At 45.1% G+C, this 27,907-nt stretch overlaps 1 protein-coding gene across 2 annotated transcripts in view; it reads left to right on the top strand.

The window, feature by feature from the left end:
* LOC110492786 (copine-5) overlaps nucleotides 1-27,907 on the top strand; it is a 212,613-nt gene that overhangs the window by 85,058 nt on the left and 99,648 nt on the right. Inside the window, exons 4-7 of one of the 2 annotated variants that reach the window (XM_036947697.1) lie at nucleotides 3,563-3,666; nucleotides 5,723-5,762; nucleotides 9,066-9,080; nucleotides 9,264-9,340. In XM_036947697.1, coding sequence (XP_036803592.1) covers nucleotides 3,563-3,666; nucleotides 5,723-5,762; nucleotides 9,066-9,080; nucleotides 9,264-9,340 — 236 coding nt within the window. The remainder of the gene's footprint in view (nucleotides 1-3,562; nucleotides 3,667-5,722; nucleotides 5,763-9,065; nucleotides 9,081-9,263; nucleotides 9,341-27,907) is intronic. The other variant, XM_036947698.1, reaches the window with a different exon arrangement.

Genomic DNA, 27,907 nt, shown 5'->3' with positions numbered 1-27,907 from the left:
TACACCATCAGACAGTTTTACACCATCACAGTGTTACACCATCACAGTGTTACACCATCAGACAGTTTTACACCATCAGACAGTGTTACACCATCCGACTGTTGTACACCATCAGACAGTTTTACACATTCACAGTGTTACACCATCAGACAGTTTTACACCATCACAATGTTACACCACCAGACAGTTTACACCAACACAGTGTTACACCATCAGACAGTTTTACACCATTACAGTGTTACACCATCAGACAGTTTTACACCATCACAGTGTTACACCATCACAGTGTTACACCATCAGCCAGTTTTACACCATCACAGTGTTACACCATCAGACAGTTTTACACCATCACAATGTTACACCACCAGACAGTTTACACCATCACAGTGTTACACCATCAGACAGTTTTACACCATTACAGTGTTACACCATCAGACAGTTTTACACCATCACAGTGTTACACCATCATATAGTGTTACACCATCAGACAGTTTTACACCATCACAGTGTTACACCATCACAATGTTACACCACCAGACAGTTTATACCATCACAGTGTTACACCATCATATAGTGTTACACCATCAGACAGTGTTACACCATCATATATTGTTACACCATCATACAGTGTTTCACCATCACATAGTGTTCCACCATCATAATGTTACACCACCAGACAGTTTTACACCATCACAGTGTTACACCATCACAGTGTTACACCATCAGACAGTTTTACACCATCACACACAGTATTACACCATCAGACAGTATTACACCATCACAGTGTTACACCATCAGACAGTTTTACACCATCAGACAGTTTTACACCATCACAGTGTTACACCATCACAGTGTTACACCATCAGACAGTTTTACACCATCAGACAGTGTTACACCATCAGACAGTTTTACACCATCAGACAGTTTTACACCATCAGACAGTGTTACACCATCAGACAGTTTTACACCATCAGACAGTTTTACACCATCACAGTGTTACACCATCACAGTGTTACACCATCAGACAGTTTTACACCATCAGACAGTGTTACACCATCAGACAGTTTTACACATTCACAGTGTTACGCCATCAGACAGTTTTACACCATCACAGTGTTACACCATCAGACAGTTTTACACCATCACAGTATTACACCATCAGACAGTTTTACACCATCACAGTGTTACACCATCAGACAGTTTTACACCATCAGACAGTTTTACACCATCAGACAGTTTTACACCATCACAGTGTTACACCATCAGACAGTTTTACACCATCACAGTGTTACACCATCAGACAGTTTTACACCATCACAGTGTTACACCATCAGACAGTTTTACACCATCACAGTGTTACACCATCAGACAGTTTTACACCATCACAGTGTTACACCATCAGACAGTTTTACACATTTACAGTGTTACACCATCAGACAGTTTTACACCATCACAGTGTTACACCATCACAGTGTTACACCATCAGCCAGTTTTACACCATCACAGTGTTACACCATCAGACAGTTTTACACCATCACAATGTTACACCACCAGACAGTTTACACCAACACAGTGTTACACCATCAGACAGTTTTACACCATTACAGTGTTACACCATCAGACAGTTTTACACCATCACAGTGTTACACCATCAGACAGTTTTACACCATCACAGTGTTACACCATCACAGTGTTACACCATCAGCCAGTTTTACACCATCACAGTGTTACACCATCAGACAGTTTTACACCATTACAGTGTTACACCATCAGACAGTTTTACACCATCACAGTGTTACACCATCATATAGTGTTACACCATCAGACAGTTTTATACCATCACAGTGTTACACCATCACAGTGTTACACCATCAGACAGTTTTACACCATCAGACAGTGTTACACCATCAGACAGTTTTACACCACCAGACAGTTTTACACTATCACAGTGTTACACCATCAGACAGTTTTACACCATCAGACAGTTTTACACCATCACAGTGTTACACCATCACAGTGTTACACCATCAGACAGTTTTACACCATCAGACAGTGTTACACCATCCGACTGTTGTACACCATCAGACAGTTTTACACATTCACAGTGTTACACCATCAGACAGTTTTACACCATCACAATGTTACACCACCAGACAGTTTACACCAACACAGTGTTACACCATCAGACAGTTTTACACCATTACAGTGTTACACCATCAGACAGTTTTACACCATCACAGTGTTACACCATCACAGTGTTACACCATCAGCCAGTTTTACACCATCACAGTGTTACACCATCAGACAGTTTTACACCATCACAATGTTACACCACCAGACAGTTTACACCATCACAGTGTTACACCATCAGACAGTTTTACACCATTACAGTGTTACACCATCAGACAGTTTTACACCATCACAGTGTTACACCATCATATAGTGTTACACCATCAGACAGTTTTACACCATCACAGTGTTACACCATCACAATGTTACACCACCAGACAGTTTATACCATCACAGTGTTACACCATCAGACAGTTTTACACCATTACAGTGTTACACCATCAGACAGTTTTACACCATCACAGTGTTACACCATCAGACAGTTTTACACCATCACAGTGTTACACCATCACAGTGTTACACCATCAGCCAGTTTTACACCATCACAGTGTTACACCATCAGACAGTTTTACACCATCACAATGTTACACCACCAGACAGTTTACACCATCACAGTGTTACACCATCAGACAGTTTTACACCATTACAGTGTTACACCATCAGACAGTTTTACACCATCACAGTGTTACACCACCAGACAGTTTTACACTATCACAGTATTTTTTAGCACCACAGGACACCTCACTGTGTTATTGCAGTTGCAGCACCTCATCCTCTCACGTTCTTTTCAATCCCTGCTGGTTCTCAGTTGATACAGTTGAATTAGAACTCCCTGGAAAACACTGGCCAATTGTTCTTCTGGACTCTGGGAAATTAAATAAAATGAAATGAAAGTCAATCTGGCGACTTTTGTGTTTATTTGCCCCTCATGTACATACTTACAGGCAAGTGTTCCTGCTAGTGTTTCGTAACGACACCAATAGAGAGTGGACTTTTTCAGACAGGCCAGAGCAGCTGTGGAGTTGTAGGATCCAGTTAGTCATCACAACACTGTCATTATTGATCGGCGCTAATCAAATGCTATGTTAACCTGCTGCGTAGTGTCTTCAAGAGAGGAGAGGAGAGGAGAGAGGAGGGGAGAGGAGAGAGGAGGGGAGAGGAGAGGAGAGGAGAGAAGAGAAGAGAAGAGAAGAGAAGAGGAGAGGAGAGGAGAGGAGAGGAGAGGAGGGGAGTGGAGTGGAGAGGAGGAGAGAATAGGAGAGGAGAGGAGAGGAATGAAACATCTGGCTGCTTTCTTATTAACTGCATAAAAGTTTATGAATTAATTTCTCACAAACCAACTCTCTCCATATCACTCTTTCTCCCCCTACTCTCTTTCTCTTTCCCTCTCCCCTTCTCTCTCCCCCTTCCCTCTCCCTCTGTTCTCTTCTAGTTTGGGAGAACGGAGGTGATTGACAATACTCTGGATCCAGACTTTGTCAGGAAGTACATCTTGGACTACTTCTTTGAAGAGAAGCAGAATCTACGCTTTGACGTGTGAGTAGTTATTCTCTTCGATCTGGTCTATGAGGATTCACCAGGCAGGGAGGCAGGGAGGGTGTGTGAGTTTCACATGTGATGTGCTAATTTTCCTAAACAACCTTTCCTTTCTATCCTCCTATTTCTCTCTTGCTTTCTCTCTTTCCTATCTCTCTCTCTCTCTCTCTTTCACTCGTTCGCAACCTCTCCCACTTCACTCCCCTCCTCCCAATCTCGCCTTCTTCTCTTTACTTACCTCCCCCCGCTTGTCTTCTCTTCCTCTTCTCTCCTCCTCCCCTCCCATACCCCCCCCCCCCCCATCTGTCTGGATAGTATTGTGTTGGGAGTAGGAGGGAGATATATTGGTATAAGAGGATGTTCAATATTTCATGTAGGTTTATCCTCATTCTTCACACTTTAAAGCAAATGTCTGAAGCCGAGAGAGTCCCGTTTGAGTCCCATAGGTATCACACAGCCCCCACCCTTTATCCTCCTCTTCTTTGTTCTCTTCCTCTCTTTATCCTCCTTCATCCAACCTACTATACCATCCTCCCTCCTCTTCTCTCCCCCCTCTGTCCGTCCTCCCACCCTGTCCTCCCTCCCCGTCCTCACTCCTCATCCTCCTCTTCATCCCTCCTCCATCCTCCTCCCCCTCCTCCCTCCCCGTCCTCACTCCTCATCCTCCTCTTCCTCCCTTCTCCATCCTCCTCCCCCCTCCTCCCTCCCTGTCCTCACTCCTCATCCTCCTCCTCCTCTTCCTCCCTCCTCCATCCCCCCCCCCCCCCCCTCCTCCACCCTCCTCCCCCTCCCTCCTCATCCTCCTCCACCCTCCTCCCCCTCCCTCCTCATCCTCCCTCCTCATCCTCCTCCTCTTGCCTCCTCGTCCCTCTCCTCCTCCCCATCCTCCCTTCTCCTCCTCTTACATCCTCCTCCTCCCTCCCTTCCCTCTCCCCTCATCCTCTTCCTCCCTCCTTCTCCTCCATTGTCCTCCTCCATCCTCCTCCTCCTCCCAGTCTCTTAAAAGACCCAATCAGAGTGCAGAGCAGAGAGGTGACACTTCATTAAGAGGCTTTGAAAACGGAGACAAGATCATTTCCTTATTCCCTCAATAGCCTCTGCCTAATATTATTGTTTGTCTTTCTACAGTGAGTTGACAGAAGCCCTCGTGAACTTCATTTTACAGTACATTTCCAGCCATCAGCAAGAGAAAACACTGCCTAATGTGTACTACTTTGAATAGAGAGTAGCCCACATGGACTTGATGATACAGTACAGTAAATATCCAGGCTCTGTTGAACCTCTCAAGAGGCTTAATAACTTCATGTGGGCCCTTTTCATTTAACTCCTTGTTGGGAGACTAAGGAGAGGTGCTACACCTACATGTTAATTAGTCTAAGACATTTACATTTCTCTTTTTCTGTCAGCGGGACAGCCTTCTCCTCTCCTCCATCCACCTCCTCCCTCCCCTCATCCTCGTCCCCCTCCTCCTCCCCCTCCTCCTCCTCCCTCATCTTCCCTCCTCCTCCATCCTCCTCCCTCCTCCTCCATCCTCCTCCTCTTTTATATACCTCTGTCAGCAGGATTGGGGGGGGGGGGGGGGGGGGGGGGGGGGGTGAGGGGAGGACACATTCCTCCATTTGAATTACTTCTATGAAAAGAGCATGAGTAGTTTTTAAAGGAATTGCGTATGACCACAACCATTCTAATTACCTCTATACCCAAAGCTTATCGGCTGGCAGCTGCTAAGAGGAATTTTTCTAAACTTGATCGTTTCTAATGTGAATAAGTGAGTTACAGCAGGGACAATAGTGTAAAGGGGTCTTCATTTATGAAGTGTAGATGGATTAAGTGAAGTAAATGTTTTTTTCTAACCGGTAAATATTTTTTTTAATTTTAGGTGGCTGGTGGCCCATATGCATTCTGTGTCTGTTCAAATGTCTGTCATTGTATCATTGTTCCACTGTAGACTAGCCTACACGCCATCAAGAATGATATCAAACCACTGTGTTTCTATGTGTTAATGTTCAAACGCCAGTCAGTCACCACTTGAATCTGACTTTCTTTGTGATTTCAGATATGACATTGATTCCAAAAGTCCAGATCTGGCAAAGCATGTAAGTGGAAAAGCTATCACTTTGTGCCGGTGCCTCATTGTTGTTTGACTTTTTCTTTGCCATCATCCTCTATTCTCCATGAATGGAAACTTTTATTTTGAAATGGAAACTTTTATTTTGAAATGCATGCCATTCCCTATTTTGGTTTTATGCTAATCAAAAATCCATGTCGTCCCGAAGCTCACATATACTGTTGGATGGAAATAGTAAATAATAGTGCCTTTACTAACCAGCGTTTCACGATGTGGCCTTGCTGTCTGTCCGCACACCGTTACCTTTTTATAAATATTAATAGCATATTACATTATGTATTGATATTGTGTAGCTTTCATAATAATACATTTAGCACATAGACAAGTTGGTTGTTTAGCAACAAAACCGGCTTAGATTGTTGACAGCATGTAAACTAGATTTAGTCTCCGATGTTTATTGAAAACATAAATACATTTGTAAAATGAGCACTCGTTGTCTCTCAAATACATTGTGACAGTTAATGGTTGGCTAAGGTAGTTCTTTTAGATTTTTTTGTTGCCTTATTAGCATTGACGTGAAATCAGTCAAAATAACTCAAAACAAAGACATGGTATCAAGAACAAGATGAATCAAGCTAAAACTAGTCACTTACGATTCCCCACATGGCAGTTTCTTGTCATTGTTGGTAGCTATCTGGCCATCCAGAACCATGTCAGTTTCTTGTCATTGTTGGTAGCTATCTGGCCATCCAGAACCATGTCAGTTTCTTGTCATTGTTGGTAGCTATCTGGCCATCCAGAACCATGTCAGTTTCTTGTCATTGTTGGTAGCTATCTGGCCATCCAGAACCATGGCAGTTTCTTGTCATTGTTGGTAGCTATCTGGCCATCCAGAACCATGGCAGTTTCTTGTCATTGTTGGTAGCTATCTGGCCATCCAGAACCATGGCAGTTTCTTGTCATTGTTGGTAGCCATCTGGCCATCCAGAACCATGGCAGTTTCTTGTCATTGTTGGTAGCTATCTGGCCGTCCAGAACCATGGCAGTTTCTTGTCATTGTTGGTAGCTATCTGGCCATCCAGAACCATGGCAGTTTCTTGTCATTGTTGGTAGCCATCTGGCCATCCAGAACCATATGCTCACAGACTTCTGCCCCATTGAAGCGTGAACATCGTTCTCCTTGACGTTATCAGCTATATCGTGTGACCTATATTTTTTTGTAAGAACTGAAGGTTGCTTTTTCATACCATTATCAAAACTTGTGAAACCCATTTTCTTAAATTCTACGGAATGATGTATTGTACTTCAGTGGTATTAGCAATGTGCTCACATGTATAACGTTATGATGATGAATGAATGATAGCATAATGTTTTGCAGTGAAAGCTTTGAAAAGCAACGCGTTAGTCACACAATAATATAATATATGATAATATATCTGCAGTCAATGGTTTGCATAATACCAGAAAATTCTTCATTATTTCTTCATTTGCCATGTTTAAATTTGATTGTTTTGTACTCAATTTTGTGTTACTAACTGTCGTCTTACATAAAACCCAGTTCCCTCTCTCTCTCCCTCTCTAATCCCCCTTTCTCCCCCCTTTTCTTCCTTTCTCCCCCTTTCCCCCCCTTTCTCCCCGTTTTATCCCCCTTTTTCCCCCCTTTTCTCCCCCTTTCTCCCCGTTCTCCCCCCCTTCCCCCCCCCCCTTCCTCCCTGTTCTATCCCCTTCCCCCCCCTTCCTCCCCGTTCTATCCCCCTTCCCCCCCCTTTCTCCCCGTTCTCCCCGTTCTCCCCCCCTTTCTCCCCCTTTCTCCCCGTTCTATCCCCTGTTCTATCCCCTTTCTCCCTGTTCTATCCCCCTTTCTCCCCCCTTTCTCCCCCTTCCTCCCCTGTTCTATCCACTTCCTCCCCTGTTCTATCCCCTTTCTCCCTGTTCTATCCCCCTTTCTCCCCCTTTCTCCCTGTTCTATCCCCTTCCTCCCCTGTTCTATCCCCTTTCTCCCTGTCCTATCCCCCTTTCTCCCCCCTTTCTCCCCCTTCCTCCCCTGTTCTCCCCCCTTTCTCCCTGTTCTATCCCCTTCCTCCCCTGTTCTATCCCCTTTCTCCCTGTTCTATCCCCCTTTCTCCCCCCTTTCTCCCTGTTCTATCCCCCTTTCTCCCCCCTTTCTCCCTGTTCTATCCCCCTTTCTCCCCCCTTTCTCCCCCTTCCTCCCCTGTTCTATCCACTTCCTCCCCTGTTCTATCCCCTTTCTCCCTGTTCTATCTCCCTTTCTCCCCCTTTCTCCCTGTTCTATCCCCTTCCTCCCCTGTTCTATCCCCTTTCTCCCTGTTCTATCCACTTCCTCCCCTGTTCTATCCCCTTTCTCCCTGTTCTATCCCCCTTTCTCCCCCTTTCTCCCTGTTATATCCCCTTCCTCCCCTGTTCTATCCACTTCCTCCCCTGTTCTATCCCCTTTCTCCCTGTTCTATCCCCCTTTCTCCCCCTTCCTCCCCTGTTCTATCCACTTCCTCCCCTGTTCTATCCCCTTTCTCCCTGTTCTATCCCCCTTTCTCCCTGTTCTATCCCCTTCCTCCCCTGTTCTCCCCCTTTCTCCCTGTTCTATCCACTTCCTCCCCTGTTCTATCCCCTTTCTCTCTGTTCTATCCCCCTTTCTCCTCCTTTCTCCCTGTTCTATCCCCTTCCTCCCCTGTTCTATCCCCTTTCTCCCTGTTCTATCCCCCTTTCTCCCCCCTTTCTCCCTGTTCTATCCCCCTTTCTCCCCCCTTTCTCCCTGTTCTATCCCCCTTTCTCCCCCCTTCCTCCCCTGTTCTATCCCCCTTTCTCCCCCCTTTCTCCCTGTTCTATCCCCCTTTCTCCCCCCTTTCTCCCTGTTCTATCCCCCTTTCTCCCCCCTTTCTCCCTGTTCTATCCCCCTTTCTCCCCCCTTTCTCCCCGTTCTATCCCCCTTTCTCCCTGTTCTATCCCCCTTTCTCCCTGTTCTATCCCCCTTTCTCCCCCCTTTCTCCCTGTTCTATCCCCCTTTCTCCCCCCTTTCTCCCTGTTCTATCCCCCTTTCTCCCCCCTTTCTCCCTGTTCTATCCCCCTTTCTCCCCCCTTCCTCCCCGTACCCCCCCCCCCCTTTTCTTCTCTTCTTTCCCGCTCTGTGTTTTCTCTTGTTTGATGACGGTCTTGTACGGTATTTGAGTCTTGTGCCTTCTCTTACATTATATGCTCTGTGGTTGTTATTGTTGTGATTGTTGTTGTTATTGTCTATGCTGCCGCCTGGTGTACCCCTCCTCCTCCTCTTCTTCCTCCTCCTCCTCTTCCTCCTCCTCCTCTTCCTCCCTGGAAGCCCTCCGACATTGACGTACGTGTTTGACTCCTCCAACCAAACTTTATCTCTCTTCAATGTTTAATAACCCACTGCTAATAACATGCTGCTTAGCTCCTCATCAGCTGTCCTTGTTTTCCCCCTGTCTCCCCATGAACAACGAACTCTCCACTCCTCCCTCCGTCCCTCCATCCCTCCCTCCCCCCTCCCCCCCATCAGGACTTCTTGGGGCAGGTGTTCTGTACCTTGGGAGAGATTGTAGGATCACCCGCCAGTCGACTGGAGAAACCTCTGGGGTGAGTAGAGACGGGCGGAAGTGATTGATGGGTTGAAGCTGTGTGACCCTGGGGTGAGTAGTGGTGGTCTTAAACTGAGACTCTATGATGTCACCATGAGCAGCGGGATGATGTCACCATGAGCAGCATGATGATGTTACCATGAGCAGCGGGATGATGTCACCATGAGCAGCGGGATGATGTCACCATGAGCAGCGGGATGATGTTACCATGAGCAGCGGGATGATGTCACCATGAGCAGCAGGATGATGTAGCCTCACCCTTTAACAGTCTTAGTTGTTGCAGCAATTGGCCTGACATTGCTGTTCATTTTGTGCATCACTGACTCTACCTTTAACTAATCCCTGGTTCTGTTCTAATATCCAGACTAGCACACCACTTAGTATCAAAGCCTAGTTCAGATACATGAGACGAGATGAGACGGTTTTATGTCGTTATAGAACAAAGTTTGTTTGATCTGAACAGTTTAGTTTTAGAAGTTTTAGAACTCTCGTGTGATGCAGCGGTATCACAACCGGCAGTGATTGGGAGTCCCATAGGGGGGGGCACAATTGGCCCAGCATGTTGGGCTTTAGAATGAAGCATCATGTACAGTGAGCTCTAAAAGTATTGGTGACATATTGTTTTGTCATTTGGGCTCTGTACTCTGTGCACTTTTAAATGGTACAATGATGATGGGGTTAAAGTGGAGCCTGTCAGCTGTAATTTAAGGATATTTTCGTCCATATAGGCTGAACCGTTTAGGAATTACAGCACGTTTTGTACATAGACCCCCCCCCCCCATTTTAGATGCACCAAACTCATACCCCCAAGACATGCTAACCTCTCACCATTAATTACAATAACAGGGAGGTTAGCATTTTGGAGCAGGGTATGATATTTATGCCTCTGTAACTTTCTCACAATTCGTTCAGGATTATCCGTAATCATGGTAGCATCCACATTAATGTAGAAGTGTTCAGAAACATATTCTGTTCTTATTTATAATAAAAGTGGCTCCAAAATGACACAATACATTATTTACCATTAATATCTATTGGGCTCAAAATAATCTGAAACACAACCAAAACAAACAGCAAATGCATCCAACAAGTTTGAAGAGTCACAAGCTTGATGTAATCATTGCATGCTATGAATACGGGACCAAATACTTACATTTGTACTACTTTAATACACAATAATTTTGGTCCCCTAATATGAATGAAAATACCCACAATTTTAAGCTGCCAGTCTGCACTAACCTCATAATCATTGTATAATTTCAAATCCGAAGTGCTGGAGTACAGAGACAAAACAACTAAACATTTGTCAATGACGCACTACTGTTAGAGCTCACTGCATATTAAGAGTACATTCTGACATCGTTGCACTGCTTCACCATCCCAATGGCTGTTAGACAAAGTAGTTCCCTAACAAATAATTCCCTAATCACTTGGGCCAATCAACAGATGGCACACGAGTCAAACGACCTCGCTCCGCCTCGAGAGTTGAACTATGTTCAGCCATGTAGCCAAATTGTACACTTGTACCAGTTGCCATGTGGCTTGACTTTATCCGTGGCGCCCACTATATCATAAAAGCACCATTGACTCCGGAGTCATCAAACAGGCCTCTTTATATTTCTGTGTGCATTGAAACGTAAACACAGCTAGCCAGCGCTTCTCATTGGCTTCCATGTGTTCTAGGGCTGTGTGTAACAAATAGCACTCTGTTCCCAACATGGTACACTACTTTTGACCAGAGCCTTATGGGAGCCCTACCGGGCAATGGTAAAAAAAAAGAAGAAGTGTGCACTATAAACGGAACAGGATGCCATTTGGAACAAAGCCCTAGGCTGTGGGATGACGATAAATATGTCTGTCATCCATAGCCATCTGTGGAGTACTTTAACTGTTCAGATAACATTGGGGTGAGATGATGGCACTGGTAATTGAACAGGACTCGGGGCTTCCTCTAACACTGTTACTGTCATTAAGGGAGCAATATGTAGAGTCTCCCTCATGTAGACTCACTCTGTCATGTAGAGTCTCCCTCGTATAGACTCACTCTGTCAGGTAGAATCGCCCTCGTATAGACTTACTCTGTCATGTAGAGTCTCCCTCGTATAGACTCACTCTGTCATGTGGAGTCTCCCTCGTATAGACTTACTCTGTCAGGTAGAGTCTCCCTCGTATAGACTCACTCTGTCATGTAGAGTCTCTCTCGTATAGACTCACTCTGTCATGTAGAGTCTCAAACTTATAGACTCACTCTGATGTAGTCTCCTTACAGACTCACTGTCATGTAGAATCTCCCTCATAAACTCACTCTGTCATGTAGAGTCTCCCTCATATAGACTCAATCTGTCATGTAGAGTCTCTCTCGTATAGACTCACTCTGTCATGGAGAGTCTCCCTCTTATAGACTCACTCTGTCTTCTAGAGTCTCCCTCATATAGACTCGCTCTGTCATGTAGAGTCTCCCGCTTATAAACTCGCTCTGTCATGTAGAGTCTCCCTCGTATAGATTCACTCTGTCATGTAGTCTCCCTCTTATAAACTCACTCTGTCATGTAGATTCTCTCTCGTAAAGACTCGCTCTGTCATGTAGAGTCTCCCTCATATAGACTCAATCTCTCATGTAGCGTCTCCCTCATATAGACTAACTCTGTCATGTAGAGTCTCCCTCATATAGACTCACTGTCAGGGAGAGTCTCCCTTGTGTAGAATCACTCGGTCATGTAGAGTCTCCCTCATGTAGACTCACTCTGTCATGTAGTCTCCCTCATGTAGACTCACTCGGTCATGTAGTCTCCCTCTTATAGACTCACTCTGTCATGTAGAGTCTCCCTCATATAGACTCACTCTGTCATGTAGAGTCTCCCTCATATAGACTCACTCTGTCATGTAGAGTGGCATGATGCTGACATGAGAGACAGAGAGAGACACCCTCTTGTCTTAGACACCATTAACTCTCTCTCACACACACACACACACACACACACACACACACACACACACACACACACACACACACACACACACACACACACACACACACACACCACACACACACACACAGCATAAACTTAGTGGTTGGAAGACACCCTATCTTAGACACACCACCAGCACCATGAAAACACCTCCCTCAGCACTGCAAGCGATCTATACAGAAATTGACACAGATGTTTGACATTGTGTGTGTGTGTGTGTGTGTGTGTGTGTGTGTGTGTGTGTGTGTGTGTGTGTGTGTGTGTGTGTGTGTGTGTGTGTGTGTGTGTGTGTGTGTGTGTGGCTGGACAGTATAATAGTGGATTAACATGTGTTGCCCTTCTGTTGAGAATAAGAGGATCAAGACATTTTGTTAACATGCTGTAGACTATGCTGTGAACTTGGCTTCATGACTCACCTTAGAGACAGTGGGGACACAGAGAATGCAGAGAGAAAGAGAAAGAGAGGGAGGGAGAGAGGCGTTGGCAGAGGGCCCAAAACAGATGGGAGGAACACTGAAGTTTCACTGATTTCTGTGAATCTGAAACTAGGTGGACTGGAGACATAGTAGTGGTGGGATGCCAGACACAGCTAATAAGATTTAGTTTAGTTTATTAATTCAACCATTTATAAAAACAAGCACACATAAAACTTGAAAAGGCAATACATGAACAATAATAACATTATCGAGGATAACACACAATAAAGTCTGGGACTTATTTCCATTGTGGTCCTCTTGAGACAAGATGGCTAGACAAGATCGAACACAGTATGGCAGTGAAATAATAAAACCAAAACAGACAAGAAGAACATCTATCTCATCAAAAACAGAGAAGAAGAACATCTATCTCATCAAAAACAGAGAAGAAGAACATCTATCTCATCAAAAACAGAGAAGAAGAACATCTATCTCATCAAAAACAGAGAAGAAGAACATCTATCTCATCAAAAACAGAGAAGAAGAACATCTATCTCATCAAAAACAGAGAAGAAGAACATCTATCTCATCAAAAACAGAGAAGAAGAACATCTATCTCATCAAAAACAGAGAAGAAGAACATCTATCTCATCAAAAACAGAGAAGAAGAACATCTGTCTGATCAAAAACAGAGAAGAAGAACATCTATCTCATCAAAAACAGAGAAGAAGAACATCTATCTCATCAAAAACAGAGAAGAAGAACATCTATCTCATCAAAAACAGAGAAGAAGAACATCTATCTCATCAAAAACAGAGAAGAAGAACATCTATCTCATCAAAAACAGAGAAGAAGAACATCTATCTCATCAAAAACAGAGAAGAAGAACATCCATCTCATCAAAAACATAAAAGAAGAACATCTATCTCTTCATTCCAGTTACATCATAGGGGTTATTCATATGATGACACAGAAGACATCAAACATATTTTTACTTTATGTTTAAAGCTGTCCAGAGAGGACGTTGTTTTTATAGACAGAGGCAACTCATTCCATTCTGATGCTCCAGTATACAAGAAAGTACCTTTCCCAGCATTACTCCTGAACCTGTATAAGCACACATCAGCAACACCTGATCTGGTGCTGTGATTGTGTGCCTCCCTAACACGAGGAAAGTAATTAGATATCTGGGCGCAGGACCATAACTACTCCTGTAAACCAAACCTAGTCTAATCTGGGACACCCTAGCCTCAACAGGCAGCCAGTTTAGACTCACCTTCAATACTACCCTGATCAACTTATTCTGGGCTATCTGGAACTCCCCCTTCATAAGTTTAGATAAGCCCCCAAACCAGGAAGTAGTAGCATAGTAGCATATCAAGCAGCTTGGACATTCTAGCCAAAAACTTAGTCCTGGCATTAACCTTCCATTAACCATATTGGCCATGCTCACACCTCCCAAGCTTCAATCACAGATGCATCCAAAGTAGCTAACAGAGGTTTTAGTAGTCAGCACCTCACCCCTTAACTCCACTCTGATTTCAGACAACCTGCACAATTTAGGTCTGGATCCAAAAATAATTGTTTCAGTTTTCCCTAAGTGCAGAGATAGCTTATTATCTCCAAGCCATTTGCTAATGCTAGTAAGCTCTGTGCTAAGTATGCTCTCCAATCTAGTTTTACTTTTGTGAGACACCAGAAGTGTAGTCATCCACATGAAGAAAAATCCAGCCTCCAGCCTACCCAGCCTAGAGGGATACTGCTTAACCCCAGTGCCTCCAGTTTGGAGATTAGGAGACAAGTGGTTAACTGTATCAAAGGCCTTCTGTAGTTCAAGCAGTACCATTCCACACTGATTTCCCTCATCAATCTCTTTCCTGATGAAGTCAGTCAAGTAAAGTAGACATGAATCAGTGGAGTGTGTTTTTCTAAAACCTGACTGAAAATCATACATTAGACCTTGTTTGTTAACATATTCGTACATTTGTTCATGTACAATTCTCTACAGGATCTTTGATGTTACACAGAGGATAGATACAGGTCTATAATTCCCAGGGTCAGACTTTATACCCTTATTCAAAGGTATAACTTTAGCTTGTTTCATGTCCCTGGGAAAGGTGCCTTGTTCAAGAGAGAGACTAACGACATGCGTAATACAAGGGCCAATTTGCTCAGCAGAATCTATAAGAAACCTTGCAGGAATATTATCCAGGCCTGTGGCTTTGGAGCATTTAAACTCTGCCAGCGAACTGATTATTTTGGATGTTGCTACCTTTGCAAAAGAAAAAGAGTTTGGCTGAACCCCTCACTCTACATAATACAACTTGACTTGGTTGCTTCCATGCAAACCAGAACTGGTGGGCAGCTTGCTAGACATAGTAGTGGTGGGATGCCAGACACAGCTAACAGGATGAGAGGAATGTAAACTCAGCAACAAAAAAAAGACCTCTCACTGTCAACTGCATTTATTTTTTAGCAAACTTATGTGTAAATATTTGTGTGAACATAACAAGATTCAACAACTGAGACATAAACTGAACAAGTTCCACAGACATGTGACTAACAGAAATTGAATAATGTGTCCCTGAACAAAGGGGGGGTCAAAATCAAAAGTAATAGTCAGAATCTGGTGTGGCCACCAGCTGCATTAAGTATTGCAGTGCATCTCCTCCTCATGGACTGCACCAGATTTGCCAGTTATTGTTGTGAGATGTTACCCCACTCTTCCATCAAGGCACCTGCAAGTTCCCGGACATTTCTGGGGGGGAATGGCCCTAGCCCTCACCCTCTGATCCAACAGGTCCCAGATGTGCTCAATGGGATTGAGATCCGGACTCTTCGCTGGCCATGGCAGAACACTGACATTCCTGTCTTGCAGGAAATCACGCACAGAACGAGCCTTATGGCTGGTGGCATTGTCATGCTGGAGGGTCATAACAGGATGATCCTGCAGGAAGGGTACCACATGAGGGAGGAGGATGTCTTCCCTGTATCACACAGCGTTGAGATTCCCTGCAATGACAACAAGCTCAGTCTGATGATGCTGTGACACACTGCCCCAGAACATGATGGACCCTCCACCTCCAAATCGATCTCACTCCACAGTACAGGCCTCGGTGTAACGCTCATTCCCTCGACGATAAACGTGAATCCAACCTTCACCCCTGGTGAGACAAAACCGCGACTCGTCAGTAAAGAGCACTTTTTGCCAGTCCTGTCTGGTCCTGCGACGATGTGTTTGTGCCCATAGGTGATGTTGTTGCCGGTGATGTCTGGTGAAGACCTGCCTTACAATAGGCCTACAAGCCCGCAGTCCAGCCTCTATCAGCCTATTGCGCACAGTCTGAGCACTGATGGAGGGATTGTGCATTCCTGGTGTAACTCGGGCAGTTGTTGTTGCCATCCTGTACCTGTCCCGCAGGTGTGATGTTCAGATATACCGATCCTGTGCAGGTGTTGTTACACGTGGTCTGCCACTGTGAGAACGATCAGCTGTCCGCCCTGTCTCCCTGTAGCGCTGTCTTAGGCGTCTTACAGTACGGACATTAGAATTTATTGCCCTGGCCACATCTGCAGTCCTCATGCCTCCTTGCAGCATGCCTAAGGCACGTTCACACAGATGAGCAGAGACCCTGGGCATCTATCTTTTGGTGTTTTTCAGAGTCAGTTGAAAGGCCTCTTCAGTATTTGGATTTTTACGAATTATCTTTGAAAGACAGGGTAATGTTTTGCTGAGTTTAGATGTGTTTTGGTAGTTTGTGTGTGCATGCACTGTGTAACTGGCTTCAGGGTTGGGGAGTAACGGATTACATGTAATGGATTACATGTAATGGATTACAAAAAAAAAAAAACTGGAGCTGTAATCTGTTATATTACCTATATTATCTAAAATATTGTTATCAGATTAAAGAAATATATATATTTTGGGGGGGGATGATTACTTCTAGAAATACTTTAAAATTAAATTCAGTTAAATATTCTCAAAGACATTAAAAACAGCATTGAAAAAAAGGTGCAAATGTAAGTTTGTTCCGCTTGAGCGAGTCTGACCATAATTCAGAGACCACTACGATGTGTTTGATGGGTTGTGGGAGAAGAGCAGGAGGAAAAGGCGTTTGTAGGCTGCAGTCCAAGCAGCTGTTTTCCAGTGGAGCGACTGCTGTCAGCATCCAAAGATTATCCAATTTGAATAAATCCTGGGATATAAGAAGGACAGCAGTAGTGTAGCCTACAGGAGGACAGCAGTGGTGTAGCCTACAGGAGGACAGCAGTAGTGTAGCCTACAGGAGGACAGCAGTGGTGTGTTTACCTACAGGAGGACAGCAGTGTTGTAGACTACAGAAGGACAGCAGTGGTGTAGACTACAGAAGGACAGCAGTGGACTACAGAAGGACAGCAGTAGTGTAGCCTACAGGAGGACAGCAGTAGTGTAGCCTACAGAAGGACAGCAGTAGTGTAGCCTACAGGAGGACAGCAGTGGTGTAGACTACAGGAGGACAGCAGTGGTGTAGACTACAGGAGGACAGCAGTGGTGTAGTCTACAGGAGGACAGCAGTGGTGTAGTCTACAGGAGGACAGCAGTGGTGTAGTCTACAGGAGGACAGCAGTGGTGTAGACTACAGGAGGACAGCAGTGGTGTAGACTACAGAAGGACAGCAGTAGTGTAGCCTACAGGAGGACAGCAGTGGTGTAGTCTACAGGAGGACAGCAGTGGTGTAGACTACAGGAGGACAGCAGTGGTGTAGTCTACAGGAGGACAGCAGTGGTGTAGACTACAGGAGGACAGCAGTGGTGTAGACTACAGGAGGACAGCAGTGGTGTAGTCTACAGGAGGACAGCAGTGGTGTAGACTACAGGAGGACAGCAGTAGTGTAGCATACAGGAGGATAGTATGAATCACACTGCTACTCCCTCATCTAGCTACTTGTACCTTACGTATTGTGGATGGTGTGAATGCGGATGGTGTGAATGTGGATGGCTGTTCACAAATGTATATGTGTATTATAATCCAATATTGGTTCAATTGAAGAAGTTTAAGCTGCCTCTCAATCATTGTTTTTCCAACTAGGGATGTATACATTAAGGAAACCGTTTAAAGTTTAAGAACCAAACGGAAGCAAACAGAGCAAAACCAGAGTTTCTATTTGACAAATTCAGTTAGGTCCCTCCCCGTTCCGTTCCATTTGCTTACGTTTAAGAAACGTTTAGCAACAGAATTGGCGTAATCAATATTCCCAAGTGCACAGCCAGCACAAAATGTGCATTTGCAACAGCTGCATTGTGTGGATCCCAGCCTATTTGGAAAAACTATTTCAGTTCCTCTATTCTAAACTACTCCATGGAATTCTGCTCCATACTGTCAAAAAAAAAAACAGTTTCATTTTAGACCACGAGTGGGGAACTGGCACAACACAGTATGGCATTATCACTAGGATATGAGTTAACAACAGGGCCTGGCCTATGTTAAAAGTTCATGAAAGTGTTTGTTAGGTGATAAGCCTGTGTTAAAAGATGATTAAACTATTAAAATATTATTTTTTTAAAGCGTTTTTGTTGAATTGTGTTTGGAAAATAAAGATAGACATGGTTTTAAAAAGGTAGTGGTAATATTTAATTTGTACATTTGTAGGTGGCTTAACTTACCCTGTAGGTGGCTTAACTTACCCTGTAGGTGGCTCAACTTAACTTACCCTGTAGGTGGCTCAACTTACCCTGTAGGTGGCTCAACTCACCCTGTAGGTGGCTTAACTTACCCTGTAGGTGGCTTAACTTACCCTGTAGGTGGCTCAACTTAACTTACCCTGTACGGGGCTTAACTTACCCTGTAGGGGGCTTAACTTACCCTGTAGGTGGCTCAACTTACCCTGTAGGTGGCTCAACTCACCCTGTAGGTGGCTTAACTTACCCTGTAGGTGGCTTAACTTACCCTGTAGGTGGCTCAACTTAACTTACCCTGTACGGGGCTTAACTTACCCTGTAGGTGGCTTAACTTACCCTGTAGGTGGCTCAACTTAACTTACCCTGTAGGTGGCTCAACTTAACTTACCCTGTAGGTGGCTTAACTTAACTTACCCTGTAGGTGGCTTAATTTAACTTACCCTGTACGGGGCTCAACTTAACTTACCCTGTAGGGGGCTCAACTTAATTTACGCTGTAGGGGGCTCAACTTAACTTACCCTGTAGGTGGCTTAACTTACCCTGTAGGTGGCTCAACTTAACTTACCCTGTAGATGGCTTAACTTACCCTGTAGGTGGCTCAACTTAACTTACCCTGTAGGTGGCTTAACTTAACTTACCCTGTAGGTGGCTTAACTTACCCTGTAGGTGGCTTAACTTACCCTGTAGGTGGCTTAACTTACCCTGTAGGTGGCTCAACTTAACTTACCCTGTACGGGGCTTAACTTACCCTGTAGGTGGCTTAACTTAACTTACCCTGTAGGTGGCTCAACTTAACTTACCCTGTAGGTGGCTTAACTTACCCTGTAGGTGGCTTAACTTACCCTGTAGGTGGCTTAACTTACCCTGTAGGTGGCTCAACTTAACTTACCCTGTACGGGGCTTAACTTACCCTGTAGGTGGCTTAACTTAACTTACCCTGTAGGTGGCTCAACTTAACTTACCCTGTAGGTGGCTTAACTTAACTTACCCTGTAGGTGGCTCAACTTAACTTACCATGTAGGTGGCTTAACTTACCCTGTAGGTGGCTCAACTTAACTTACCCTGTAGATGGCTTAACTTACCCTGTAGGTGGCTCAACTTAACTTACCCTGTAGGTGGCTTAACTTAACTTACCCTGTAGGTGGCTTAATTTAACTTACCCTGTAGGTGGCTTAATTTAACTTACCCTGTACGGGGCTCAACTTAACTTACCCTGTAGGGGGCTCAACTTAATTTACGCTGTAGGGGGCTCAACTTAACTTACCCTGTACAGGGCTCAACTTAACTTACCCTGTAGGTGGCTCAACTTAACTTACCCTGTAGGTGGCTCAACTTACCCCATTTCCCCATAGATTGTGCCAAGACAAAACTTAACCCTCTATCCCTCTATCCCTCTATCTACTGTACTGTACTTTTAAAAGAATATGCTAGTTCTGCAGTTTACCTTTTTCCATGTGGTTCTGGAATAAACAAGACTTGGAAGAGGCTCGTTGTGTGGTTCTGGAATAAACAGACTTGGAAGAGGCTCGTCGTGTGGTTCTGGAATAAACAGACATGGAAGAGGCTCGTCGTGTGGTTCTGGAATAAACAGACATGGAAGAGGCTCGTCGTGTGGTTCTGGAATAAACTGACTTGGAAGTGGCTCGTCGTGTGGTTCTGGAATAAACAAGACTTGGAAGAGGCTCGTTGTGTGGTTCTGGAATAAACAAGACTTGGAAGAGGCTCGTTGTGTGGTTCTGGAATAAACAGACTTGGAAGAGGCTCGTCGTGTGGTTCTGGAATAAACAGACATGGAAGAGGCTCGTTGTGTGGTTCTGGAATAAACAGACATGGAAGAGGCTCGTCGTGTGGTTCTGGAATAAACAGACATGGAAGAGGCTCGTCGTGTGGTTCTGGAATAAACAGACATGGAAGAGGCTCGTCGTGTGGTTCTGGAATAAACAAGACTTGGAAGGGGCTCGTCGTGTGGTTCTGGAATAAACAGACATGGAAGAGGCTCGTCGTGTGGTTCTGGAATAAACAAGACTTGGAAGAGGCTCGTTGTGTGGTTCTGGAATAAACAGACTTGGAAGAGGCTCGTCGTGTGGTTCTGGAATAAACAGACATGGAAGAGGCTCGTTGTGTGGTTCTGGAATAAACAGACATGGAAGAGGCTCGTCGTGTGGTTCTGGAATAAACAGACATGGAAGAGGCTCGTCGTGTGGTTCTGGAATAAACAGAGATGGAAGAGGCTCGTCGTGTGGTTCTGGAATAAACAAGACTTGGAAGGGGCTCGTCGTGTGGTTCTGGAATAAACAGACATGGAAGAGGCTCGTCGTGTGGTTCTGGAATAAACAAGACTTGGAAGGGGCTCGTCGTGTGGTTCTGGAATAAACAGACATGGAAGAGGCTCGTCGTGTGGTTCTGGAATAAACAGACATGGAAGAGGCTCGTCGTGTGGTTCTGGAATAAACAAGACTTGGAAGGGGCTCGTCGTGTGGTTCTGGAATAAACAGACATGGAAGAGGCTCGTCGTGTGGTTCTGGAATAAACAGACATGGAAGAGGCTCGTCGTGTGGTTCTGGAATAAACAAGACTTGGAAGTGGCTCGTCGTGTGGTTCTGGAATAAACAAGACTTGGAAGAGGCTCGTCGTGTGGTTCTGGAATAAACAGACTTGGAAGTTGCTCGTCGTGTGGTTCTGGAATAAACAGACATGGAAGAGGCTCGTCGTGTGGTTCTGGAATAAACAGACTTGGAAGTTGCTCGTCGTGTGGTTCTGGAATAAACAGACATGGAAGAGGCTCGTCGTGTGGTTCTGGAATAAACAGACTTGGAAGTTGCTCGTCGTGTGGTTCTGGAATAAACAGACTTGGAAGTTGCTCGTCGTGTGGTTCTGGAATAAACAAGACTTGGAAGAGGCTCGTCGTGTGGTTCTGGAATAAACAGACTTGGAAGAGGCACGACGTTCAGAGAAAACTGGATCAGTGAGAGAGAGAGAGAGAGAGAGAGAGAGACAGAGAGAGAGAGAGAGAGAGAGAGAGAGAGAGAGAGAGAGAGAGAGAGAGAACACTGTGTTTTTCTCATCTTGACTTCAGAGACTCGCGGTTAATTTTAATGTTGTTGGTTAATCTCGGTTACGTAATACAAAACTGCATGGCTGTTCTTCACAGATGAGGAGGGAAAAAGTAGCTCTGCTGATTTCAATAATGAGTGGAAAACTGAAAATACTTTTAAGTAGATAGTTTGAGTTGAAGAGTGCAGACACACACACACGCGTAGGCACGCACACACCCACACATACGCAGCCACACACACACACACCCACACACACACACACCCACACACACGCAGCCACACACACGCAGACACGCACACATGCCACACACACATAAGCACACACACACACACACACATAGGCACGCACACACCCACAGCCACGCACACACACACACACACACGTAGACACACAGACACGCACACATGCCACACACACGTAAGCACACACACACACACACACACCTAGGCACGCACACACGCACATGCACACGCACACACACACATACACATACAGAATGCCTTGCACCCTGTTAATTTGAGGATGCTGCTGTCTTGTATAATTTAACTGGAGTTGAAGCGTTTGAGCCAGCTAGCAGGTGATTAGCTTGCAGTGTCTTGGTACATCACACAATTAGACCACACCGCTGAGCCACTAAAGAACCATTGTGGATCCAAGGCTGAGCTTCCTAACGAACAAAGGTCCCTCACTAATAACAGTTTCCTGCTTAGGCTGGGAAAAGAACACTCTGATCTTGCTGATATTTCAATAACCTCTCTCTCTCTTTCCCACTGAGAGGGATTAGGTTATGTCCCATTACATGCAGTAAATATACTTTCTGTACACTATGTGCAAACTAAAGCTTTTTCTGCTGCCCTTCACAAGTTTGTATAAGTTTGTATTCATCTTTTTGTTAATAACTCTGGGAGGGACTCCCTCTCTCTGTCTCTCTCTGTCTCTCTCTATCACTCTCTCTCACTCTATCACACTATATCACTATCTCTCTCTCTCTCTCTATCTGAAAATCTCCTGTGGGCTCAGCTCGCTATGAAAATAAATTGCTCTTTTAATGTATACAGTGGGTTTTTAAAAGGAGTGCAGACAGACAATCATGCAGAGCAGCCATTTCCAATCCATAATACAGCCCTCAAGGGAAAGTAAATGCGAGGACAGTGGGACACTTAGACTTTGAGAGAGATAAGCGCACTGATTACATTTTTGTATTAAACATAAAAACAGTTTGCTTTTTTGCTGCTGGGGCCGTACACCTCACAAAGGACAGGTTCACTGTTCTGCTGGGGTCCTACACCTCACAAAGGACAGGTTCACTGTTCTGCTGGGGTCCTACACCTCACAAAGGACAGGTTCACTGTTCTGCTGGGGTCGTACACCTCACAAAGGACAGGTTCTCTGTTCTGCTGGGGTCGTACACCTCACAAAGGACAGGTTCTCTGTTCTGCTGGGGTCGTACACCTCACAAAGGACAGGTTCTCTGTTCTGCTGGGGTCGTACACCTCACAAAGGACAGGTTCTCTGTTCTGCTGGGGTCCTACACCTCACAAAGGACAGGTTCACTGTTCTGCTGGGGTCGTACACCTCACAAAGGACAGGTTCTCTGTTCTGCTGGGGTCGTACACCTCACAAAGGACAGGTTCTCTGTTCTGCTGGGGTCGTACACCTCACAAAGGACAGGTTCACTGTTCTGCTGGAGAGGTGTCACACGCACACACATACACTCACACAGCAATGCAGCCCTATAGATGCTTTATATGGCATATCAACCCACACCACAACATACAGTGCCTTCAGAAAGTATTCACACCCCTTCACTTGTTTCCACATTGTGTTGTGTTAGAGCCTGATTTTAATCTACACACAATATCCCATAATGACATTTTATACATTTTTTTTATACATTTTATACAATTTTATACATTTTGTGCTAGTTTATTGAAAATGAAATAGAGAAATATCTAATTTATGTAATTATTCACACCCCTCAGTCAATACTTTGTAGAATAACCTTTGGCAGTAATTAAAGCTGGTTGTCTTTCTGGGTAATCGCCTAAGACCATTCCACACCTGGATTGCGCAATATTTGTCCATTATTATTTTTAAAAATATATTTTAATTCTTTAAACTCTGTCAAACATGTTGTTGATCATTGCTAGACAACAATTGCCAAGTCTTGCAATACATTTTCAAATACATTTAAGTCAAACTGTAACTTGGTCACTCAGGAACATTCACTGTCTTCTTAGTATGTAACTCCAGTGTTGATTTGGCCTTGTGAATTAGTTTATTGTCCTGCTGAAAGGTGAATTAATCTCCCAGTGTCTGGTTGAAGCAGACTGAACCAGGTTTTCCTCTAGGATTTTACCTGTGCTTAGCTCAATTTTTATCCTGAAAATCTCCCCAGTTCTTAATGATTACAAGCATACCCATAACATGATGCAGCCATCACTATGCTTAAAAATATGGAGAGTGGTACTCAGTAATGTGTTGTATTTGATTTGCCCCAAAAATAACACTTTGTATTCAGGACAAAAAGTAAATTGTAAGTAAGTAAAGTAAATTGTAAGTAAGTAAGTAAGTAAGTAAATTGCTTTGCCACATTTTTTACATTATTACTTTAGTGACTTTTGCGAAGAGGATGCATGTTTTTAAATATTTTTATTCTGTACTTCATTCTTTTCACTCTGTCAATTAGGTTGGTCACGTTAGCGTACGTTAGCAACAACCGTCCCGCTATAGGGACACCAATCTCGTAGATCCTTAAGAGCTTTGAAATGGGTGTCCTGATTCTCAATGGTCACTAAAGATCCCATGGTATTTATTGTAAGAGTAGGTATATGCAAATCCCAGTATCCTGACTAAATTCCCAATCTGGCCCTCATACCATCATGGACACCTAATGTGTTTCCCAGGTGTTTTCTGTAAATGTCTTTTCAGTCAAATTACCTGGTAAAATAAGGGATTAAATAATAGCCTTTTTCCTTGTGGGAAATGGTAATATCTCCCAATTTATCCAAAATGTTATTGTTTTACTATCCTTGAGATCTTCTGGTCACCCTCCCTCCCCCCACCCTACCACCCTCCATCTCTACCACCCTACCTCTCTACCACCCTCCATCTCCATCACCCTCCCTCCCACCCTATCACCCTCCATCTCTATCACCCTCCCTCCCTTCCACCCTACCACCCTCCATCTCTATCACCCTCCCTCCCTTCCACCCTACCACCCTCCATCTCTACCACCCTCCCTCTCTACCACCCTCCATCTCTACCACCCTCCCTCCCTCTCTAACACCCTCCCTCTCTACCCCCTCACTCCCTCCATCCATACCTCCTCCCTCCCTCCCTCCCTATCACCCTCACCCTCATCCATACCTCCTCCCTCCCTACCACCCTCCATCTCTACCACCCTCCCTCCCTCCCTAACACCCTCCCTCTCTACCTCCTCCCTCCCTCCCACCCTCACCCTCTTCCATACCTCCTCCCTCCATCCATACCTCCTACCTCCCCTGTCACCCTCACTTCCTCCATCGATATCTTCCTTCCTCCCTCCTCCCCCTCCTCAGCCCCCCCCCCCCTCCCCAGGCTCCCTCCTCCCCTTTCTCAGCCTCGCTCTCCCTCCCTTACTCCCTCAGCCTCCCTCTCTCTTTCTCACCCTCTTGCCCTCCCTCCCTCTCTCCCTCCTTCCTCCCTCAGCCTCCTTCCCTACCCCTCTTCCTCCCTCCCTCCCGCTCTCCCTCCTTCCTCCCTCAGCCTCCTTCCCTACCCCTCTTCCTCCCTCCCTCCCTCTCTCCCTCCTTCCTCCCTCAGCCTCCTTCCCTACCCCTCTTCCTCCCTCCCTCCCTCTCTCCCTCCTTCCTCCCTCAGCCTCCTTCCCTACCCCTCTTCCTCCCTCCCTCCCTCCCTCTCTCTCTCTCTCTCTCTTTCCCCCCCCCTTCCCTTCCTCAAGTTCTCTTGGCAGTTGAGGATATGAGAAAACATGAGTCCTGCTGTGGATGAGATGATGAAAGTGGTGCCTCTCTCTCTAGAGTGCTGTTACTGTGTCTAAACAGCAATAAAGCCCTGAGTTACAGTACAATACAAATGGCATACCTGTCTGTAAGAGTATTGCCCTCTGATGGAGTGGGATGTACAGTTGAAGTCGGAAGTTTACATACACTTAGGTTGGAGTCATTAAAACTCGTTTTTCAACCACTCCACAAATTTTTTGTTAACTTGTTATGGCTGCAATCCCAATACCGGGATCGATATGACAACTACCAGTGAAAATAGAGGGCGCCAAATTCAAACCACAGAAATCACATAATTACAATTCCTAAAACATACATGTGTCTCATATCATTTTAAAGGTAATCTTGTTGTTAATCCCACCAAAGTGTCCGATTTCAAATAGGCTTTTCAGCGAAAGCACTACAATCGATTATGTTAGGTCTCCACCACACCACAATAAATAAGCACAGCCATTTTCCAGCGAAATGTAGCATTCACAAAAAGCAGAAATAAAGATAAAATGAATCACTAACCTTGAATTATCTTCATCAGATGACACTCATAGGACTTCATGTTACACAATACATGCATGTTTTGTTTGATAAAGTTCATATTTATATAAAAAAAATGAGTTTAAATTGTCTTATTAGATTCACTAGTTCCAAAAACATCAAGTGATTTTGCATAGCCACATCGTTTCAACAGAAATACTCATCATAAATGTAGATGATAATACAAGTTATACACATGGAATTATAGATATACCTCTCCTTAATGCAACCGCTGTGTCAGATTTCAAAAAAAGTTTACGGAAAAAACAACACATGCAATAATCTGAGACGGCGCTCAGAACAAAAGCCAAATTAGCCGCCATGTTGGAGTCAACAGAAACGAGAAAATAAATAATAAATGTTTCCTTACCTAGGAATCCCAGTTCCACAATAAATGCTTGATTTGTTCGAAAATGTCCGTTATTTATGTCCAATTAGCTACTTTGGTTAGCGCGTTTGGTAAGCAATTCCAAAGTCACAAAGCGCGTCCACTATAACGTGACGAAATGTCCAAAAGTTCCGTAACAGTCAGTAGAAACATGTCAAACTTTGTACTGAATCAATCTTTAGAATGTTGTTTACATATATCTTGAATAACGTTCCAACCGGAGAATTAGAATGACTTCAGATGACAGGCAGGTCCTTCCCCTTGCAGTGGTGACTATTTCCTGTCTCCTTCGACCCCCCCTTCACATTAGAGTCATCAGACAAAGTTCTATTGACTGTTGACATCTAGTGGATGGCGTAGGAAGTAAAACCTCATCCATATCTCGCTGTAATTTCAATGAGAGCTCGGTTGAAAATCTGCCACTCCCAGAAAAAAAGAAAAAAGAAGTGAAATTTCTCAGGTTTTTGCCTGCTATATGAGTGTTTTCTATCCGCTTCTACACCTGCATCAAAATATATCAGCCAACATTGTAGACCTCCACAAGTCTGGTTCATCATTGGGAGCAATTTGCCTGAAGGTACCACGCGCATCTGTACAAACAACAGTACGCAAGTATAAACACCATGGGACCACGCAGCCGCCATACCGCTCAGGAAGAAGACGCGTTCTGTCTCCTAGAGATGAACGTACTTTGGTGCGAAAATCAATCCCAGAACAACAGCAAAGGACCTTGTGAAGATGCTGTAGAAAACAGGTACAAAAGTATCTATATCCACAGTGAAATGAGTCCTATATCGACATAACCTGAAAGGCCGCTCAGCAAGGAAGAAGCCACTGCTCCAAAACCGCCATAAAAAGCCAGAGAGCAGGGAGGAGTCAGGGACGAACCAGGGAGGGAGAGACGGGGAGGAGCCAGGGAGGGAGAGACAGGGTGGAGCCAGGGAGGGAGAGACAGGGAGGAGCCAGGGAGGGAGAGACAGGGAGGAACCAGGGAGGGAGAGACAGGGAGGGAGAGACGGGGAGGAGACAGGGAGGGAGAGACAGGGAGGAGCCAGGGAGGGAGAGACAGGGAGGAGCCAGGGAGGGAGAGACAGGGAGGAGCAAGGGAGGGAGAGACAGGGGGGAGTCAGGGAGGGAGAGACAAGGAGGAGCCAGGGAGGAACCAGGGAGGGAGAGACAGGGAAGAGACAGGGAGGAGCCAGGGAGGGAGAGACAGGGAGGAGCCAGGGAGGGAGAGACAGGGAGGAGCCAGGGAGGGAGAGACAGGGAGGAACCAGGGAGGGAGAGACAGGGAGGGAGAGACGGGAGGAGACAGGGAGTGAGAGACAGGGAGGAGCCAGGGAGGGAGAGACAGGGAGGAGCCAGGGAGGGAGAGACAGGGGGAGTCAGGGAGGGAGAGTCAGGGAGGAGCCAGGGAGGGAGAGACAGGGAGGAACCAGGGAGGGAGAGACAGGGAGGAGCCAGGGAGGGAGAGACAGGGGGGAGTCAGGGAGGGAGAGACAGCAACAAACCAAGCTGACTCTTGCTATAGTAGACTAACAC

The sequence above is a fragment of the Oncorhynchus mykiss genome, chromosome 16 (assembly GCF_013265735.2).
Source record: "Oncorhynchus mykiss isolate Arlee chromosome 16, USDA_OmykA_1.1, whole genome shotgun sequence".
Classification (NCBI taxonomy): domain Eukaryota; kingdom Metazoa; phylum Chordata; class Actinopteri; order Salmoniformes; family Salmonidae; genus Oncorhynchus; species Oncorhynchus mykiss.
The sequence above is the reverse complement of the archived record's forward strand: the minus strand, read 5'-3'. Positions and strand labels throughout refer to the sequence as shown.